At 42.4% G+C, this 20423-nt stretch overlaps 1 protein-coding gene and 1 long non-coding RNA gene across 2 annotated transcripts in view; one reads left to right on the top strand and one right to left on the bottom strand.

The window, feature by feature from the left end:
* The window catches only part of LOC115290084, a 63539-nt gene that overhangs the window by 27502 nt on the left and 15614 nt on the right, over positions 1-20423 (top strand). The gene's annotated exons all lie outside the window — the stretch shown is intronic.
* On the bottom strand, positions 13155-19712 carry IL1B (interleukin 1 beta). The gene is made up of 7 exons (XM_029937799.1): positions 19690-19712; positions 19190-19251; positions 18587-18632; positions 16752-16956; positions 16046-16207; positions 14689-14819; positions 13155-13941 (listed from the first exon to the last, which is right to left on the bottom strand). The coding sequence occupies exons 2-7, from the start codon at positions 19234-19236 to the stop codon at positions 13732-13734; spliced, it is 801 nt and encodes a 266-aa protein (XP_029793659.1). The 5' UTR covers positions 19237-19251; positions 19690-19712; the 3' UTR covers positions 13155-13731.

The raw sequence follows: 20423 nt of genomic DNA, 5'->3' as shown, positions 1-20423 counted from the left end.
ATTGAACCATCCCTGTAACCCAGGAATGAATCCCACTTGATCATGATGGATAATTCTTTTTATATGCTGTTGAATTCGATTTGCTAGTATCTTGTTGAGTATTTTTGCATCTGTATTCATTAAGGATATTGGTCTGTAGTTCTCTTTTTTGGCTGGGTCCCTGTCTGGTTTGGGTATCAAGGTGATGCTGGCTTCGTAGGATGAGTTTGGAAGCTTTCCTTCTATTTCTATATTTTGGAATAGTTTGAGAAGAATGGGTATGAGCTCTGCTTTAAATGTCTGGTAGAATTCCCCTGGGAAGCCATCTGGCCCTGGGCTTTTATTCGTTGGGAGATTTTTGATAATGGATTCCATTTATTCACTGGTTATTGGTCTGTTCATGCTTTCTATCTCTTCCCATTTGAATTTAGGCAGTGCATGCTCATTTAGGAATTTGTCCATTTCTTCTGTGTTGTCCAGTTTGCTGGCATATAATTTTTCATAGTAATCTCTGATGATTGCTTGTAATATTTATTTTTGAGAGAGAGAATGAGAGAGAGAGAGAGAGAACATGAGCAGGGGAGGGGCAGAAAGAGGGAGACACAGAATCCAAAACAGGTTCTAGGCTCTGAGCCTTCAGCACAAAGCCCAATGCAGGGCTCAAACTCACAAACTGTGGAATCATGACCTGAGACGAAGTCGGACGCTTAACCAACTAAGCCACTCAGGCACCCCTCAAAATGTAAGTTTTCAGGTGTTAAAAATATAATTCTCATGGGGTGCCTGAGTGGCTCAGTCAGTTAAGCGTCCGACTTTGGCTCAGGTCTGTGAGTTCAAGTCCCATGTCGGGCTTTGTGCTGACAGTTCAGAGCCTGGAGCCTGCTTCAGATTCTGTGTCTCCTCTTCTCTGCACCTCCCCTACTTGCACTCTGTCTCTTAAAAGTAAATAACATTAAAAAAATTTTTTTTAACATAACTCTCTCACAAATATTTAGGAAATGTGTCAAAAATTTATTTAACTTTGTATTAGGGCTGCTCAAAGAGGCAGTTCTGTCTTAACCAGGCAAAGCTAGTCAAAGGAAGGAGATAAGGGACAGATATATCTCTGTCTCTATCTCTATCATTTCTATCTGTGTCTATGTCTAATTTATATATCTATCTATAAATCTATATCCCCATCTATCCATATCTATATAATCTCCATATATATATATATATATATATATATATATATATATATATACACACACACATACACACACACACATAAAATCAGTGGAATAAAGAACGTTGGAGTAAGGTGGCAAAGTTAGATATAAACCAGGGAAATAAAATCATAGCAGCTAGGTTACCATTTTTCTGAACAGGAATAATTTGCTATTTTACTGGACAAAAATGACTCAACTCCTCAATCTTCTACAAGTGAACATCTACCTCTATAGCATCTGGGCCTTGATCAAGAGTAAACAGTAAGTCCAACAAAAAGATACTTTTCTCTAGAGAAGGGGTCAGCAAACTGGCTCATGGGCTCAATCTGGATTTCTGCCTATTTTGTAATAAAAATATATTGGAACACAGCCATATCCATTTGTTTCAGATCGTCCATGGCTGTTTTTTGAGATATAAGAGCAGTGTTGAATAGTTGTGTGAGAAGACATGGCCCTCAGGCCTAGAAGATTTACTATCTGGCCTCTTACAGAAAATGTTTTGTGGACCGTCTGCCCTAGAGCATTGGATGCTTTTTTAGGTGGGTTTGTTAGACAGTGAAAAGGCACAAGTAGTCTTTTTTGTCTTTTACCCACATTTTCAATAACTTAATAGAGTATGTTAGCTCTTTACCTCTTATCTTCTGACCTCAAAGAGGCAGTTCTGTCTTAACCAGTCTAGTTATTTAGACTTTAGTGATACCAAATCTGTAAAGAGCAGGGAGTCTAGGGCATGGTGTAGGGATTTTAAGAGTTTGGAAGAGAAAGAGTGGAGATATCTGTGCAGGCAATGGAGGAGAGAAAAAGAAAATTCCAAGAAATGTGCTGGGGCTATGTATACTTTTCATGGGGTTCATGAAAATTTAAATTAAAATTGCTTTTTGGTTGCCAACGTGTGCGTGCATGTGTGCGTGCATGCGTGTGCACGCGCGCGTGTGTGTACATGCAGGATATGGATGGATGTTTTCCCTTCTGGGACTCAGTGCTGAGACTCAGCAGCATAATTACCCATCATCACGGACTCAAAGGGACTATTAATGTGCTGATTAAAGCTACGACAGGCCCAGCTTCATAAAGACCACTCGGGGAGGGTCCTCTCCGTGGTCTCCTGAATTGAGTGCTGTGAAGGAGGTTGGCTTCCTTAATGTCAACTTTTTTTTGGGGAGGGGGCGAGTTCAATGTGTAAGTGTTGCATGTATGCATGGAAAAGACATTTATAATTACTGGAGCCTAAATTTACATAATTAATTTTATTATAATTATAAATTTCAAAAAGTAAACATTTTCTTAACATCTTGAGTTCAACTTAAAACTCTTGCTGTGCTAGGAGCTCCTGGGTAGCTTAGTAGGTTAAGCGTCTGACTCTTGATTGCGGCTCAGGTCATGATCTCACAATTTCATGAGATCTTGAGATCAAGCCCCATATTGGGCTCCACGCTGACAGTTCGGAGCCTGTTTGGGATTCTCTCTCTGTCTTCCTCTTTATCTTCTCCTCCCCCACTCTCTCTTAAACATTAAAAAATATTGGTATTCTATTTATAATGCCAGTTTTTGGTGTAACAATGAGGAAAACCACTTTTACTTTTTTAACTTCCTGCTCAGTTATTGCTTAAGGTATTAAGTCCCCCTAAATATTTAACTTTCTTTTCTACCAGTTAATTGAGGTCACTTAAATACTTTAAACTACAACTTTAATGTATCTGCAAATTTAATATATAATTCTTTCAAATACTTCAAATGCCTGCCAAGGCAGACTTAAAAATCTAATAAGCGAAATATTTCAAGCACCTAAGTAATTTCCTGTAACTTCAAAAACAGGCAAATGAAAACCAAAGTAATAAATCAGATTATAAAAACTGAAACAATTTTTACAAACATAAGCAAATTGTTTTCAACCCTTCAAATTAAAACCAGAAGTCTAATATCTATTATACATTTCAAATAGAAATTGCAAAGATGAATTTCAGATTCTTTAATGTTTCAGTTTCTTTGTTTCAAACTCATTGAGTAACAAAGACAGACTATCAGGACAACCTTGAAAATTCTTTCTAAACACACAAGTGTTAAAAGATGTGGGTTTCATTTACATCATCAGCTCTATGCTTTTCTTTTTTTCCTTAAGTATTTTCCTGGAGTTGTAAAGCTGCTTAATACCGATGTAGAGATTACTGATCAACCATCTGAGATGGTTCTTAAGCCAAAGATTCTGATCCTGAGGTTCCTGGGTCAAAGATTCAGGAACTTGTTTTGACCTTTAGGCTTGACAATCTGAGACAGTATCATTGGTCTCTTCTTGGGTAACTCTTGATGCAAACCACAGGTAATTCTTAGAATTAATTCTTAGAGCTGGGGCCAGGCTGTTAAGTCAGTGGGGAGCCTGAGCTGTGAATTGGTTTCACGATTAAGCCCCATAGGCACCTTTTAAATGTTACCCTTGCCCAATTTTTATCTTAACTGCTTTTACCTTTTCTCACCTGATACAGAAAGATGAAATCTTGCCCATTATGTGGATTTTTGTTAATATCTTTTACTGTTTTATCAGCTAATTTCTAATTTCTTTAGTGTCTGATTTTCCCCCCAATATTCGCTGGTGACTACAATTCTGCACTCACTATAATGATTAATGAGTGCTTTAACATCTCAGCATTCTTATGTATTTAGTGCTGTGATGGCATAAATGCTTATCGTTTATTACCTGTGATAGCCATTGCTCACAGCTGCCATGTGATAATGAGTAGGAGGGAGATGCTTCTGAGACTTTTCTAGAATCCAGTAGGACCTTAAAAGGTAAGGTAAAGCTCAACATTTGGAGTTTGGCAGAGGATGACTCTAAGAGAACGTGCCAGTGACCAGAGCAGCTCACCCTGTTTGGTTTGAGAGTTAAGAGCTGGACAGGGAAAATGGGCCTGCTTATGGAGCCAGGAGAGGAGAACCCAGTCTGTGCAGGAGTAACGCCGACAAGGACCCAAGTAGCTAGTGTGATGGAGCACACTCTGTGCTATCTCATTCAGAAGACAGGCGCGGTCGGGCAAGGAGTTGCCTTGTATTTCTCCCGCAGGAATTACTGACCGGCTTACTTCTGTATCCGTGTACATCACCTCCCTTCGTCACCTTCCCTCCGGGCTACTGTAGGCTTTGGCTCCCGCGATCCTCCTTTTTCTCTCCTGTACCATTTCTCTCTCCCTCCTACTGATTGACTCATACAAACCTCCCGAAATGCTATAACAACTCCCATCTTAAACATAAAAACCCTCTTTTGATCCCACAGCCCCCTCCAGCTATCACTGCGTTTCTCTGTCCCTCTTGCTCCCCTTTTTGTTTTACACCAAAACTGTGCAAAAGAGTCTTAGCTACTCACTGGCCCTATTTCCTTGCCTTTCATTCTCTCCTGAATCAGCTCCTAGAAGGGCTTTGTCCTCAAGCTCTGTCCTCACTTTTGTTATGGCCACTCACAACCTCTTTCTCACAGATTCAATGGCCAGGTCCTCGGGTACATGACCTCTCCATATTGTTGGACCTAGTGGACCTCCTTCTCCTTTACCCATTTTCTCCTGTTGTCCTCTCCCCTCTTCTGATTTTTCCCTCACCTTACTGGTTACTTCTCCTCAATCCCCTTCGATGGCTCTGTTTCTTTCATTCAGTCTCTCTATGTGTTGTTCCCAGGGCTCAGTCTTCAGCCATTCTGTCTTTTCCAGCAACTCACTCTTGTTAGGTAGTCAGGTCACCCATGGCATCATACACTTTCTACGTGCCGTTACTCCTGAATCTGAATCTAAAGGGAGATTTGGATTTTATGTTCACATGGCTAATAGGTATCTCAAATATAGCTTGGCTAAAACAGAGCTTTGGGTCCACCCCTTGCCCCCCAAAAAACATGACATCTGCTGCTTCCCGAAGGTGCTTTATTTCTTTAAATACCCCCATTTACCCAGTTACTCAGCTCTCAAATCTGAGTTCCCCTTGATTTCTCTCTTTCCCGCTCCTACATTTACTCCATCAGCCAGTTCTGTTGTCTCTGTGCCCAGAATATATCCCTTACCACCGATCACCCTTGTCCAGGATACTATTATTTCCTGCACAGTCCATTGCCACAGCCTCCTAACTGGATTCTCTGCTTCCACTTTTGTCATCCTTTCTTCCTGTCCCCAGGGTCCATTCTTCACACAACAGCAAGAGTGATAAAGAATACAAGAGCTCATCTCTTCCGTGTTTAAGAACTTCCAGTGGTTTTGTATGACACACCTGGTCCATACTCCTTATGTAGAGACCTGGCCCTTGTCCCTCTCCTCTGCTGACCCTGCCTCGGCCACATTGGGCTTCTTACTGAGCCTTATTCACGTCAAGCCCACTTCTGACCTTGGGGCTTCACATACAGAAGTTCCCTCCTTTTGGCACACTGTTCTTCTAGATCTTTGCAACATTGGCACCTTATCTATATTTAGTTCTCTGCTTAAGCCATTTTTTCAGAGGGACATTTCCTGACCACCTCACCTAAAATAAAATAACACCTTCCATTGCTAACCCACCCAGTTATTCTCCATCCTATTGCTGTGTTTAGTTATCTTCCTATCACTTATGATGAACTGAACCACAGAGGCGAGAGCTGATACCTGACATTGCCCCCACCCTGTGTTATTACAGAGGAAGAAAAAAAAGTCAGAGTTGAGAGTGGGCCCAGGCCTCTCGCTCCAACCTTTAACCCCTCACCACGAAGTAAAGCTCAGTTAGGTGCTGTCACTGGAGTCACCTGATGCCCTGACATCAGCTGTGGTCACTCCTGGCATTCATCCAGTCCAGTAAACATCACCAGGGCAGGCAGCCACATGAGTAGCAGAAAGAAGGCCAGGCTGACCTTCACTTCCCATTGTACATTTGCCCTTCTTCTACCCTTCAAGAAATATGAGAACACCAGTCTTCCCACACATTCCTAATATCAGGAAATTACATTGTTCTGGGGTATCGGAATCCCTGGGGCACCGAAGGGAATGTCTCATTCCCCAGTGAAGGTGACCAAGGACTTTTGCAGCTTTGGGTGATTTCCATTTCTTAACTTCCAGCAAAATTGAAGGAGGACCTAAAGTTGTTGAATAGTAAGTCATTAAACATATTTTTTGATGATAGATGACTATGTGATTTTAGTAAGTAACTTAGCAAGATTTCCAAGAATTGTGTGACATAGCTACAATAAAATTCCTTTCATTCCTATCTATGTATTATTGACATGTGCATGTTTTCCCACTATTTACATTAAAAAAAAGAGAATAGGATCAATGTTGTACAGGATCATTCTAATTATGAGTACTATATAAGTGTATGACATAATTTTTTAAAAAGCTTGGTCTCATCAAGCTATATTGCTAATAACCAATATTTATAATATATTTAAATATTTGTTGTTTTGATCAATTGTATGCTAACAATTGTAGCAATGACTCAATCTAGAAGAATTAAAAAAAATTTAACATCCTATAATTTCATAAAAAATGAGATTTTTAAAAAAATTAAGTTTTTTTTTAAATTTTTTAATTTTTTTTTTAGAACCCCACCCCCTGCTTGTCCTAGACACATTAGGCAGAACCCCGCCCCTGCTGGTACCATCTCAGCCAGCCCTGCCTCACAGAGCCCCCCTGCTTATCCAGATCCTCCCCACCCAGCCACAGAGAGCCCCACCCCTGCTAGTCCAAGACCAGCCACACCGAGTCAGGACCTTGAGGGTCCCTGTGGGCTCCAAGTTCACTCTAACCACACACAGCCCCGTCACTGCCAGTCACCAAAAAATTAAGTTTTGATTGAATATTTTTATTGATTTTTATTGTAAAGAAATATCATAGAATGATCAGTAAAATGCTTTTAAGCATGATATGTATTACATTATATTAAAATTTCATGGGGGAAATGAATGGACATATCAGTTCAAGAAAAAAGGAATGTTGCTAATTTTCGCCTATTAAAGTGTAATTTTTAGATGGACGACAGTAAGAATCAGTCACTGAGGTATTAGGATTTTGTTAGATATGTTTATAAGTGCTGTAACAGTTTTTTTAACATCAAATTTACAGTATTCCAGAAATGATAACCTTTGCAATTAACTAAAATTACAAAAAATTTTAGATTTTCACCTAAAACATGTATGTTGGCAAAGGGGTGAGGTCATAGTTTTTCCAATCCAAATTCTTATAGGTGGTTTGTAAGCTAAAATATCAGAAGACCAACATCCTACAAGGGTCAGGGTCCTGGAAGAGCCTTTGGGGAGGGAATTGGACTCACCGCTCTAGAAGTGAGGCCCGTGATAGATGGTGCGTTGAAGACATTATGTCCTTGGGACCAGGGTCCCATCCCCAAAGCTAGGGGGCACTGAGGCTCGGTGCCTATACTTGACATCTCTTCCAGGTGGTCCTGAGGTGTTGTATTTTACTTTACTTTTTTATTTCAGAGAGAGAGAGAATGCATGGAGTAGAGTGACAGAAAGAGGGGAGGGGGGAGAGAGAGAGAAAGAGAATCCTAAGCAGGCTCCACCCTCAGCACAGAAACTGATACAGGGCTTCATCCCAGGACCCTGGGATCATGACCTGAGGCGAAATAAAGAGACATTCAACCTATATCCAGGCAGCCCAATGATATATTGTATTTTAAAGCCAAGTCATAGTGTGTAGACGCTTCTGTATGCATCTGGATTCCACATGTCCCTCTGCCCCAAGGACTATCCCAGCCAGCTGTCACACGCAAACCACGTGGACCCTCTGCCTAGGGGTTTCTTCAGGGTGAGTGGCAGTGTCAGGATGTTCAGGCAGTGGCTGGGACTCCCTCGTTTCACACTTCTGATCCCTGGCATATAAAGGGTGTCATACCTTTTTTGTCTCTGAGGGCTGTCGGGTTTGGGTGCCAGGGTGGAGATGAGAGGCTGGACAGAAAGAAGCATTGGCCCCTTCAACAGCCTGTGTGGAAGTTCAGGGCCACGAAGGCGGTGGCTGAATACCAGTAACAACTCACACCTTGGTCCCCTGAGGGGCTCATGAATCCAAGCAAAGGCTTCACCTGGATGCCCCTAACTGCAGCTGCCTTATTCGCCAGACGGTGAGATGCTCTCAGAGACAGGGAGACCCTGATTTGAAACAGCAGCCCAGGCCCCTGGCACCCTCCTTGCCTACCTTTCCTGGTCCATGTGCCTCATTTCATGGTTTTACAACTTTCCAAGAGGGATTTGAATTTTCACGATTATTTGTGTAAGCCAACAGTCATACTTATACAAATAAGAAACATATTGCTTCTGGACTTCCCGGAGGGAAATCTGTTCACATGGCTTGTTCCCAAGTTCCAATTCCTAATCAGGATCTGGGTGAGATGTGATAAGAATTGGGAGGAGGCTCTGACTTGGGTTCCGCACCCCTGAGTGGGCAATCACACAGGTTCTCTAAGTCATTCTCACCCTGGCTTCCAGTTGAATCAGATGTTTGTGGATAATTCAGCAAGACTGTACAGGGGGCCAAGGAATGCGGCAGCGAGCATGTCTGCACAGAAGGCATGCTGACTTACCCTTCCTTCACTGCAAGGACGTTGTAGAAACCACCCACCCCCAACCTGTCTTTCAGACCAGATATACTCCCACACACCGCTGCATTGTTTACCTTACCCCCACCAGATACTTACTTACTCCGGCCCAAGCACATAGGATAAGCCACACCCTGATTGTATGGACTCCAATTTGTAAGCACTTGCCTCCCACTGTCTGCGTACATGTGATCTCCTTAAAAGCTGGTAGCAGCTGTGGTGGTGTGGCGTCTTACCTGCTGGTGGTGCACACAAATTGACTTCCCAGCCCATTGTAAAGACTACCTACTTCCATTATATTTCATATGGTTGGTAGAGTGGGGGAGGGTTCTGGTTCTCTGCACTCAAATCATCTGATCCTTTCCACTCAGAAACAGGCTATTTCGGGGCTCCTGGGTGGCTCAGTCAGTTGAGCATCCAACTCTTGATTTTGGCTCAGGTCATGACCTCAGAGTTTCTGGGATCAAGCCCTGTGGTGGGCTCTGTGCTGACATCTTGCAGCCTGCTTGGGATTCTCTCTCTTCCTCTCTCTCTCTTTGTCCCTCCCCTGCTTGCTTGCACACACACATGCAGTGCGCACATGCTGGCTCTCTCTCTCTCTCTCTCTCGAAAATAAACATTAAAAAAATAAAGATTTGGAAACAGGCTATTTTTCTTTTCCAGGGTAAGGACACCTAGTACAGAGAAAGATAGAGCTCTTATCAGGGAAAGAACTTGGCTCCAAACCAGGACTAGAATAACCCTTGGAGGGTCCATTTTGGTCTTTGGCTCAGTTCCAGGTATTGAAACCCAGGTCTTTTGAACATTTTAATGCAGAGGATTATAAAAAAATTATATAAGTAATTCACAAGTATATTCTTCTTGTAAAAAATTCAAACATAAAGCTAAAGATCCTCTAGATGACCTCCTTCCCTGCTCCACCTGACCCTACACCCAACCCTACCCCAAGTAACCACTATTTTCAGTCTAGTCAATACCCTTCTAGAGCTCTCTGCCTTATATACTCTTAGAAGCACATGGCCCGTGCATTTTGGATGTGCAGTACTTTTTCCTTTTATGTAAATAGTATCATCCTGTACTTACAGTTTTGCAGTTTGACTTTTTCTCTGGATGACTTGTCTGAATCTCTTTCCATTTCAACACTATTTAAAAAAAACACAATTTTTAACTTGCCACGGATTATTTAATCTTCTCCTTACCAATGGACATTTAGGTTGTTTCCAGGTTATTCTGTTGAACTTTTACAAATAATTCTAAAATAAACATCCTTGAAATTGTTTAGGGAAGACACCAAACAGTGGCATTGCTGAGTCATACATAAGTCATGTTAAAAATAAATTGGACATGGGGCGCCTGGGTGGCTCAGTTGGTTAAGGGTGTGACACTTGATTTCAGCTCAGGTCACGAGCTCCGTGTTTGTGAGTTCCAGCCCCGCGTGAGGCTCTGCACTTACAGTGCGGAGGGGGTTCTCTCTCTGTCGCTGTGGGATTGTGGATGATCATCTCCCATGCTGTGATGCTCCATCTCAGGCCACAGTGTTTGGCAGAAGTCAGTGATTTTCCAGAACATTGGAAGATGCTCACAACTGGCACTAGTGTGTTTTTTGTCACTTCAAAGCACCTTTGGACCAGTCCTTTGCTTTTCCATACAAGAGTAAGCTTAGGAATGCTTTGCTTCATTTTAGGTCTGGCTGCCTGTAGATATAGACCTTTCCTCTGCTGCCTTATTGCCAGTTACATTAAATACAGTCAATGACAAGAGTTTCTTAATACTGTACTGTAGTCAACATCCATGTGAGCATATACCATAGCCCCCATGCAGAAACAATTTGGGGAAAAAAAGGCAGTAAGAAGAAGATGATTATGGTGGAAGTTAGGAAGGAAATCATTGAGAGAAGTACAAATGAGGTATGCAGAGTGGCTGAAGTTGCAAGATTTTATAAGAAGTCTAAGTCTGTATCTGGTCTGCAGAGGAGGAGGAGAAAAGGTGGAGGAATCCCTCACTTCTAATGAGATTAGAAGTGAGAAACAGTGCAAAATTTTGTAGAAAAGAGCCACCCAAGGGGCACCTGGGTGGCTTAGTCGATTAAGGGTCTGACTTCAGCTCAGGTCATGATCTCACAGTTTGTGAGTTCAAGCCCCGTGTCGGGTTCTATGCTGACAGCTAGAACCTGGAGTCTGCTTTGGATTCTATGTTTCCCTTTCTCTATGTCCTTGCTCACTCGCACTCTCTCTCTCTCAAAAATAAAATAAATATTAAAAAAAAGAAAGAAGAAAGGCACCACCTGAATAGGTGAAAGGCTATAGCAGTGCCAGTGGTGAATCTATTTAATGACAATGCAATGTCACACTTCTGCGAAATCCTCAAAAGGAGGCAAGTGTCATTGAATAGCTTCCTTGTTAAAGTTGCACAAAAAGAAAACGATTCCATTGAGCCAATAGGTAGCAGTGATTCCATTAGTGACAGTGAAAATCATCATACACAATAACCCTCACACCAGCCATGAAGGTTTTCAAAGGTAAATGCAGGTTAATTTATTTTTCTTTATATTTTGTAGTTTCTTTCTTATTTTGTGTTATATTATAATATTATAATCATTTTTATGTGAACATTTTTGGGTTGTAGAATGAATCATCTAAGTTTCCATTATATGGGGAAATTCACTTTAATATACAAGTGCTTTGGATTACAAGCATGTTTCTGGAAGGAATTGTGCCCACAAACCAAGATTTTACCATATCCATCCATCTATCTATCTATCTATCTATCTATCTATCTATCTATGTATTATACATATAAAATTCTTTTGGACAATTGCCTCTTAAAAGTTTTTACCATTTTATTTCTGAGTAATAATTCATTCACATGATTAAAAAATCAAACTGTATAAAAAATTTCTGGAGGAAAGTTTTGCTCCCACTGTTGTCCCCTATATTTACTTCTCAATCCCTCATAGCTGCTTTTTAAATTTCTTATGTTATCTTTCAGAGTTTTTGAAATAAAATACAAGCACATTGGAAAGTATTGCCTTATTTCACATCTCCTGCCCCACCGTTGGTAATATAAAAGTTAGTGCACTATAAGCATTGTCTACCTCTTGCTCTTACTGTTAGTCCAGCATATATTGGACAGGCTTCCATGTTGGTGTGGAATGCTTTACGATTCTTTTATAGCTGCATTAGAGAATGCATATGGAATGGCATTCTATTGTATGGATGTCCCATAATTCATTTAGGCAGGCTCCCATTGATAGACAGTTGGGTTATTTCCAATCTTTTGTTTTTACAAATGATGTGCAATGAGTAATTTTGATCATGTGTAATTTCACATGAGTATATTTCCAACTGTAGGATAAATTCCCAGAGTTGAAACTGTTAGTTCAAAGGGGTTATTTGTAATTTTCAGTCATTATCAAATTTTCCTTTATAGGAGCTGTACCAATTTATACTCCCACCTGTAATGTCTTAGTGTCCCCAGTCTTTCCAACAGGGTGTGTTGGTAAACTTTGATTTTTGGTAATCTGATAGGATAACACTGTTACCTCAAAGTACAGTTAATTCAATTTTTTTTACAAGTTATGTTGAGCATGTTTTACTCTGTCCAAGATTAATAGTATTTCCTTTTCTATGGACTGCCTGTTAATACATGGTTTTGTTAGATTTTGCCTATTGTTTTGTTGGATTTATGTTCATGTTTTTTCTAATGCTTTGAGAGAACTCTTTATATATTAAACAAATTATCCCTTTGCCTGAGATATAGTAAGAAATTTTTTCCCCTGGGTTGTTTTGGTGTTTTGACTTTGCTTCTGCTGACTTCTGCAATTCTGAAAGTTTACTCTTTGCATCATTCATTGTTCATTCTTCACTCCGTGCTTTTGATAATACTGGTCCCATTCCCTTCTTTTCTATGCGAGGAACTCCTGCTCATTCTTTTAGGCTTGACTCACATGTGGTCCTCCTTGACCCTCTCACCTTCACGGCAGATGTTGTCACCCACCCTGGCTGCTCCTTTCATACTTTTTCTCTTACCTCTATTTGCCACATTGCCTTGGTTTTGCTTATATATATCTGCCTCTCCTAACTGTCCGTTTCTGTAGCTCCTAGTACATAGCATTTACTTAATACATGCGTGTTGAATAAATGAGTAGAGAAATTGTTGGTAGCTGTTACCACCAACCCTTCCTTCCTTCCTTCAACTGATCCTATTTTCAGATGAAACTTGTGTACCAAATATCCTTTTTGTGAAAAATGGAGATGAAGGGAAGAGAGTCTTGTCTTGCTGGCCAGTGATGCTCCTGGGTATTTTGCTGCGCTCAGAGACAAGGAGTAGGCTTACAGCTTCCCAAGGAGAACTTGCATGGCCCCATTTATCTTTACTCTTCTGTCTCAGATCCAAGAAAAGGCAATTACCACAGAGAACAAATTATTTTTTTCAGCAAAATTTATTTCAGCATCATTGAAGCAGAGTGCTCATACTTAATCATTCATAAATATTCCTGTGTAAACAATCTGAGCTTATACATTTTTCAGCCTTGGTGAAAGGACTTGTTACAAAGAGGGCACACTAGTGCAAATTAAATTAATTTCACAGATATTGAAAACTGGGCTTGGCCCTCTTAACTTACGTTAAATAGACTAACCCACCAATAAATAAATAAATAAATAGTTAAGAGGTTGTTCATCAGAAATGGGGCACAAAGGACAGAGGGTTTCTTGGAACCGAAAGTGTAATGGTTTGTGCCGGGGTGGCTCTGAGTGAGTAGGAGAGATGAGAGACGCCTGGCTCAAGCAAAGGGGACTGAGGATTGGCCCTGGGAAGGGGGGGTTACTCCTCCTGGCTGGCAGACAGATCTTCTTAGCAGTGATTTAAGGAAGGCAGCTGTGCATTGATTAAGCAATAGTCAAGTTCAGCCTGAGGCCATGTTTAAACGCTTCTATTCCCCTTCCGCCAACCAGCAGGGGTTATTCAGCACATTTGGACTCTCTGGGTACAGGTCTCTTTAGGAAGAAATTTCCATGATGAAGTCCGTTATATCCTGACCACCTTTGGTGTTTCCTAGGAAGACAGGCATTTCTTCTGCTTGAGAGGTACTGATGTACCAGTTGGGGAACTGGGAAGACTCAAATTCCACTGTGTTCTTGATTTCTATCTTGTTGAAGACAAATCGCTTTTCCATCTTCTTCTTTGGGTAAACTTTGGGGTCTAACATCTGCAGCAAAACAGAAATAGGAATTTCTATGAGAGAAGGGACAAGGCCACTCTGGCAAACTTATTCTCTCATTCAGCTAGAGAGGAAACCGAAGAGTCATAGGACCAGAATCCAAACTCCTGATTTGTCTTTGTGATACCAACTTTCCGTGTAGTGACTGAAAGAGCTTTTACTCTTTTTTGAAACTTAGTATCAAATGGTACAGAGCATAATAGAAGTGGGAATTTTATTAAAAAGTGAACGTTAGATGAAAACTTCTAAGAATACCTAGTTTCCAGGAACTTTTGCTGTAGTTTTCTCTATGGCCCTAGCTAGAATGACTTCAACTTAGAATCGAAACTTTTGCTGGCAAGCTAGTTGAGGAGGGTGGGGTGGCAGGTGATTTTGAGAGTGGAGGAGATAACAGGTGACAGCTCCCTTGAACTGATTCTTTACTAATGTATGGATTATCAAATGGAGTAGCCCTAACAGTGTTATAAGCCTTTAACCTTAACAGTGTATAATCTGTTGGGTGGTCACAATGGCAGGACATAATAACATCAGCAAAATGACTTAATTTTCTGTGGTGGGAGTGAAAGTTCCATACATTTAACAGTTCCATTAAATGTATTTACATTTATGTAAAATTACCAAGTAGATATGCTCCCAGATTTTCTGAGCAGAAAAGGTGGTTGTTTTGGAAATAAATGAGGGCTAAATGTGCTTCCGAGGCACCTGGGAAGCCTTCAGCCCCTGGTTCTCACTCACCTCCAGCTGCAGGGTTGGTTTCCCATCTTTCATCACGCAAGACAGGTACAGATTATTTTTCTTGATGCACAACACCACTGGTATCTTGTTACTATTTTCCTCCCCTTGCACAAAGCTCATGCTGAACATCACTAGAGAAAGGAAAGAGGCCTGTGGTCAGGAATGCACTGCCATGCAGGGTTGGCCCAACAGCTGGACCCCAAGCCCAGGACTCCTACACTTAACATCTTCTGTGGGAGCCCACACTGAATGTCCTATGGCCTGACAGACAGGATAACTTGGCTTCTCACAGACAGGACCAGGGTTAGTGGGTTGATTAATATTCTCTTCAAAGAAGGTCTGTGGGTGTTTCTTAGAGCCTCATCACAGTGGCAGTGAAGAATTAGGGGGTCTAATTTTTAGAAAGAAAGAAGCTGTTTTGTGACTGGCCAGTGGTGTGCCCATTGGTATGGGCGGAGCAATTTGATCAATGTGCAAGGCAGGAAAAGAGGTAGATCAGGGCTCCTGAAAGAAAGCAGGCACAGATCTGTTTCAGGAACATGGAACAACAAGTGGGAAGAACTCGGGAGAGGGAGGGCTTAGCTGGGAAAAGTGGCTCCAAAGAAACTTTGATTTTCATCTTCCTTGGTCACCACCAACTCATTTGGGGGCCTTGAGGTCATGCTCACAACCTGGTTCTTAAGAAACATGTTTGTCCTGGCCTAGCTGGGATGCCTCTCTCCAAGGTCAGCAGCCTTGGAAGGGAACAGGCTGTTCCTTTCAGCGGCTCCCTTGGCTGCTCTCTTGAATACAGGGTTCAGCCACAGTGGTGAGGTGCCAGACGGGTTCCCACAACTAATGGGCTCTCCAGACTTGAAACGTTTGCCAGCTATGGTAGAGAGAGATAAGCTCCTGTTTGCCAGTAAAACTCCCCTAAAAGGAACCATCTGGTATTGGGTGGGAAGGATGTTTGGGTTAAGGGGGCAGGGTTGGGAGTGAGGATGGACACAGTATCTCTTCACCATCCTAGTTTCAACCTCAAAGACAGGAAAAAGGAACCCACAGGCAGTTAGGTCACGTCCATCAAATGACCCTTTTCTAATGGAAGCATCGACATTGCACTATCATGCAAAGACCTGGCTGGACAATAGTCCTGGGTGTACTTGAGCATTCTAATTTTTCAGAGTCTCATCTCTTGCTAAAAAATGAACATGCTAGGGTGTCCTTGCTAGCACCAAAATGAAAATGTTTACATGTTAGTTATTACACATTTTGTCACTTAGGTTCATCATTTGCCTTACGGTACTACTTTGTTAAAAATGTGGAGAATTAACACGGGGTCAAGAGGCCAAGAAAGGAATAAGATGTCCCCAGTTACCTTGTTGGTTCATATTCTGTCCACTGAGGTGGAGAGCCCGAAGCTCATATGAGCCAGTCAGCACCAGGCTCTTGTGGCTTACGTCTTGCAATGTGCAGTTCCGTGACTGTAGGGCCGCATCACACACAAAACCATCATCCCACATGTCACCGACGATGGGTTCTGAAAGGTGGAGCATATATGCTGTTTAGGAGGAAGAGTTGGAAAGGCAGGCCAGATGACATAAGGCAGCGGAATTTGGTGTTTTGGAGGACATCTGAGCATGTATAGCTGGAGTTGGATTATAACACTGGTGAGGAGGAAGTTGGGATGTGTGAGAACTCTGGACCTGGCACCATGAGATGTGGACTCGGGCTGCACTTTCATTGCTGGCTGTGGATTAACAATAGAGCTACCCCCAACAAATGGAAGTGGTGTAACACTAGCCCAACAGGGACCATGTGACACTTGGAGGAGATAATACAAGTGAAAGCCTCTGAGAATGGTAGAGTAACTGGCAAATGAGAGTAGTTACTGAGGTTTTATGTTAAGAATAGTTTCAACTAAATTCATTTGGTTTCTAGGCTTCTCTGTTTTTCTCTCATCACTGGCCCTCCTGCAGTTGAAGGGCTTCAGCTTTATGGTAGTTTAGTTATCTGTTGAGTTATGGACTCTGAGAAGGAAATGACCAGAGATCTCCTGTCTGCCCTTGGTTTTCATTAAGTACCTTCTTCAAAGATACAGCAGAAGAGGCTCTTCAGGTCATCGTCCTGGAGGGGCTTTGTGCAGGGAAAATATATGTTCTTTAGCTTCTCCACAGCCACGATGACTGACGCGGCTTGCCTAAGACTCTTGCTGTTGAGCTGGTGGGAGATTTCCAACTGGATGCCCTCATCTCCCAGAACACTGTGGCTGAGGTTTTGGAGGGAGCCCTGTGGAGAGATCCAGGAAGAGTATGTTAAGGCCAGAGAACTCCCATTTTGATATCAGAGAAGTAGAAAGGGTCTTGGAGATAACTGAACTTCTAATGATAAATGCTCCTCTCTGAAGCCTATAGAGGTTTACCCAAGGGGATGTGGCAAGGTAGAGACAGAACCAAAACCAGAATTGTGGGCTTTCTGATGGCCTAGATAGTATTCTTTTAGAATAAAACCCATGCCTACCTCATTTATTTTCTTCACAAACTACTCCACCTGACCATAAACTTATACCTTTGTCAGCTGTGTCCTCTTGGGTCCCTAATGCTCTAACACTGTGTATTGAATTTTTCATGGCAATGATGATCATAACATTTTCTGTTTATCTACGCTCATTCAACAAGTTTTTAATTGTCCTATACGAATTCTTTCTTGTTTTCTAAACACTGTTTTATAAACATCCTACAAATACTTTAAAAGTGGTTACTATGTGGGAAATACGTTCCCACTTTCCCATTACTCAGAGAAACCACAAAACGGCATGAAGGCTTAAGTGAGGTTACTCTGGTGGCTCGATAATGGTTTGAATGCTCGACCAGTAAAGAGGCCTCCAACAGCACAGAGGAAAGCTGAGTGAGAGAAGTTCTTGCTCAGAGCTGAGGCTCCAGAGAGAGAGAGAGAGAGAGACAGGCTGTGGGAAGGAACAGCAGGAAAGAGCCAGACAGAGAAGCCCCCCCCCCCAAGGGCTGGAGTAAACCAGTTATTGGTTTAGCATTTAGAGAAATAAGCTTTGAACAGGAGTAGGGACTAGATTATTAGGCTAGGGGAAACTGCCCTGAACTGGGGGGAAAAAAAAAAAAAAGAAAAGAAAAGAAAAGTCAGAGATAAGCAGCCGTTTGCTAATCTGTGCAACTGACCTGGCTGGGTTGACGGCTGTACCACCCAGGTAAGGGATTAGGCCTCATACAGAAAAGAAGGGACAGCTTCAAACTCTTACCTCTCAGTAAAGGTAAGAGTCAGAGAAACACCCATTTCTTGGGATAAACCTAGCTATCACTGACAGTATTTCAGAACTGAAGGTTACAGGATGTCAGGAGCTCAGAGATCATCTAGTTCATGCCCCTTACTTTTCAGAGGTCCAGGGAGTGAAATGGCTTCTTTAAGGTCAAACAGCAAGTGAATGATTTTCTTTTAACTCCCAATTCATCTTTTTGTTTACATCATCCACATGTTATTGTCATAAGTTCTATCCCAGGGAACAAAACACTATCTTTAAAGGGGGCAGACGTACATGAACTCCCAAGGACTTCAGTGATTAATGTAGGCTGAACCCTCTCCTAAAAGGAGCATTAAATTTGCACTGGAGCGTGGTCTGCCTTCCTAACATGAGACAGCAAGCTTTCTCCCCACGGCCATTCCTTCTTGCCCTCCCCGAGCATGGCCACCATCGCCAAGCCTCAGTGTGTGACTGTGGGAGCAGTATGTGACCAGCTCATCACACAGTTCCGTCTGCATCTGCCTCACCAAAAGAGATGGCCTTTCATCACAAAATGCCATGGGAACAAGGTGGCCCAGAACCCCTTTCCTCGAGCCTTTCCCATGTCAGAGTCCCTCCAGGCGTTGTGAGCTAGGCCCACGGTCTCACCTTCTTTTTGGGGCCATCAGCTTCAAAGAAGAGGGAATCCTCATTACTGTAAAAAAAAAACCCAAAAAACAAAAAACCAAGAAAGATTGCTTCATTAGTCTCCCAGACACATTCTGTGTTCCCTTCCCTGCAAACAGTCTGCACTGTTAATAGGAAACTGCAAATAATGTGTCTCTTAAAGCAGCTGGATGCTGTTGGCCCGTTTTATGCTAATATGCATGGGACAGCATAGGAGGCAGGGTGGATATCCTGGGTACTCTCTGTTGGATCCTGAGGCCTAACTTCCACCCCAGTTAGCCTCTGAACTTTTTTTCTCCATCAAGCCAAACTTTATGGAGGGGTCCTCTGTATCGTGCACTTGGAATCTTTTCTTCCTGTCTGTCATCTGCAGGAATAACATCTGGATGGCTTATGCTGTCCCAAGGCTGGACTTGCAGTGGGACATCTGTCTTTGAACCAGGTTCACTTGGTCAGTGGGGTCAGTGTCCCACTTGACACTGGGAGAGGCAGGTCAGGGGACCAATCTGGTCTTCAAATGCAGATAACACTCCACTCTTGAAGAGGAGCCCCGCTCACATTGCTGGCCTCAGTCTCCCCACTGACCTGTAGTAAGCCATCATCTCACTGGTGAGTTCAGGTACCGCTGCCATGGCCGCTTCAGAGACCTGGGTAGAGAAGAGACAATGAGTGACTGCTTGCCCTGCCGGTCTCCACGAGGCCTGCCTTCATACATGAGTTTCCCTTAGCGCCTGCAACATGGCAGGCATGCAGAGAAACAGTCTTTGAACGGATAGTGAATGTGTGAAAGAGCCTTCCTTTGGGTCCCGAGGAAGCATTTGCGAACCCAAACCCATACCCAAACCAGGAGTGTATTTGTTAGATCTGGAGCAGAGGCTTTGCCACTGATCTCTCAGATGTCAGCTGCTACCTAAGCAGTGTCCATTTCCAGAATATCTCACAAATCATAACCATAATAGTATACGTGGTATCTTTGTAAAAAACAACCCGCCCTCACGGAGAGAGGAAGGGAGAGAGGGAGGGAGAGAGGGACAGAGAGACTTACTTAGGATCTAGTCATAAAGAAGAGTTAGTTCAAGTTGTACCTGAGTAATGAAGACTGGCTGGAGAGGATAGGATCCTGGAGTGGCTGCTGTGCCTTGAGAGACCTGCTGTCTGCCAATTTCTATCTCGCTCTTTTATATTCTGTAAAAGCAGAAGTACAGAGCTCCGAAATTTCCCCCCTTGGTTAACTGATTTCACAATCAAATTAAAAAAAAAAGAGAGCGAGATAATTGATGGGAACTTCTAGGAGAGGGTAAACTGAAATAATTTGCTAGCCCATGCAAAGGCAAGTGGTAGCAAATGGTGACACATCTTTGGAAATGTGTCATTATGCAAATATATAGTTTTTCTGATAACAATCACACACATGATGTCAATATTAAAATACAGGATTTTCCTAGGTTAGAATAATGTTTTGATTTGGGATCTCTGGGACAAAGTGGAGTACATACGGACACATACCCAAACATGCTTCCTCACTCATGCATTGTACTTAAATTTAGGAGTCTTTTCACCTGGAGATGGATTAAGGGGTAAAAAGTGACAGTGAGCCTTGCAGTCTGAATTGAAATAGCTGTTTTCTACTTTGGGAGCTCAGGGTCAATTATAGGAGCCTTGGGGAGACAGTTGATCTCCTAGGATGGGGCAGAAAAAATACAGTTGTGCAGGCATTCGGGCTCCTGATGGGGCTGGGGGAACCTTGGAGACAGGCTCATGCAGCCCTTTCAGAACAGGTGCTGGTACCCTGGCCAGTTACAGATGCCGTCAGTATCAA

This window comes from Suricata suricatta, chromosome 4, assembly GCF_006229205.1.
Source record: "Suricata suricatta isolate VVHF042 chromosome 4, meerkat_22Aug2017_6uvM2_HiC, whole genome shotgun sequence".
NCBI classification, from domain to species: domain Eukaryota; kingdom Metazoa; phylum Chordata; class Mammalia; order Carnivora; family Herpestidae; genus Suricata; species Suricata suricatta.
The sequence above is the reverse complement of the archived record's forward strand: the minus strand, read 5'-3'. Positions and strand labels throughout refer to the sequence as shown.

Bases quoted from the DNA above. Each gene is read 5' to 3' on its own strand.
- IL1B (XM_029937799.1), bottom strand. From the start codon at position 19,236: ATGGCAGCGGTACCTGAACTCACCAGTGAGATGATGGCTTACTACAG. The intron at 18,633-19,189 runs GTCAGTGGGGAG...TTTTTTTTACAG, and splicing joins GAGATGATGGCTTACTACAG to TAATGAGGATTCCCTCTTCT. The intron at 16,957-18,586 runs GTGAGACCGTGG...ATCTCTCCACAG, and splicing joins CTGATGGCCCCAAAAAGAAG to GGCTCCCTCCAAAACCTCAG.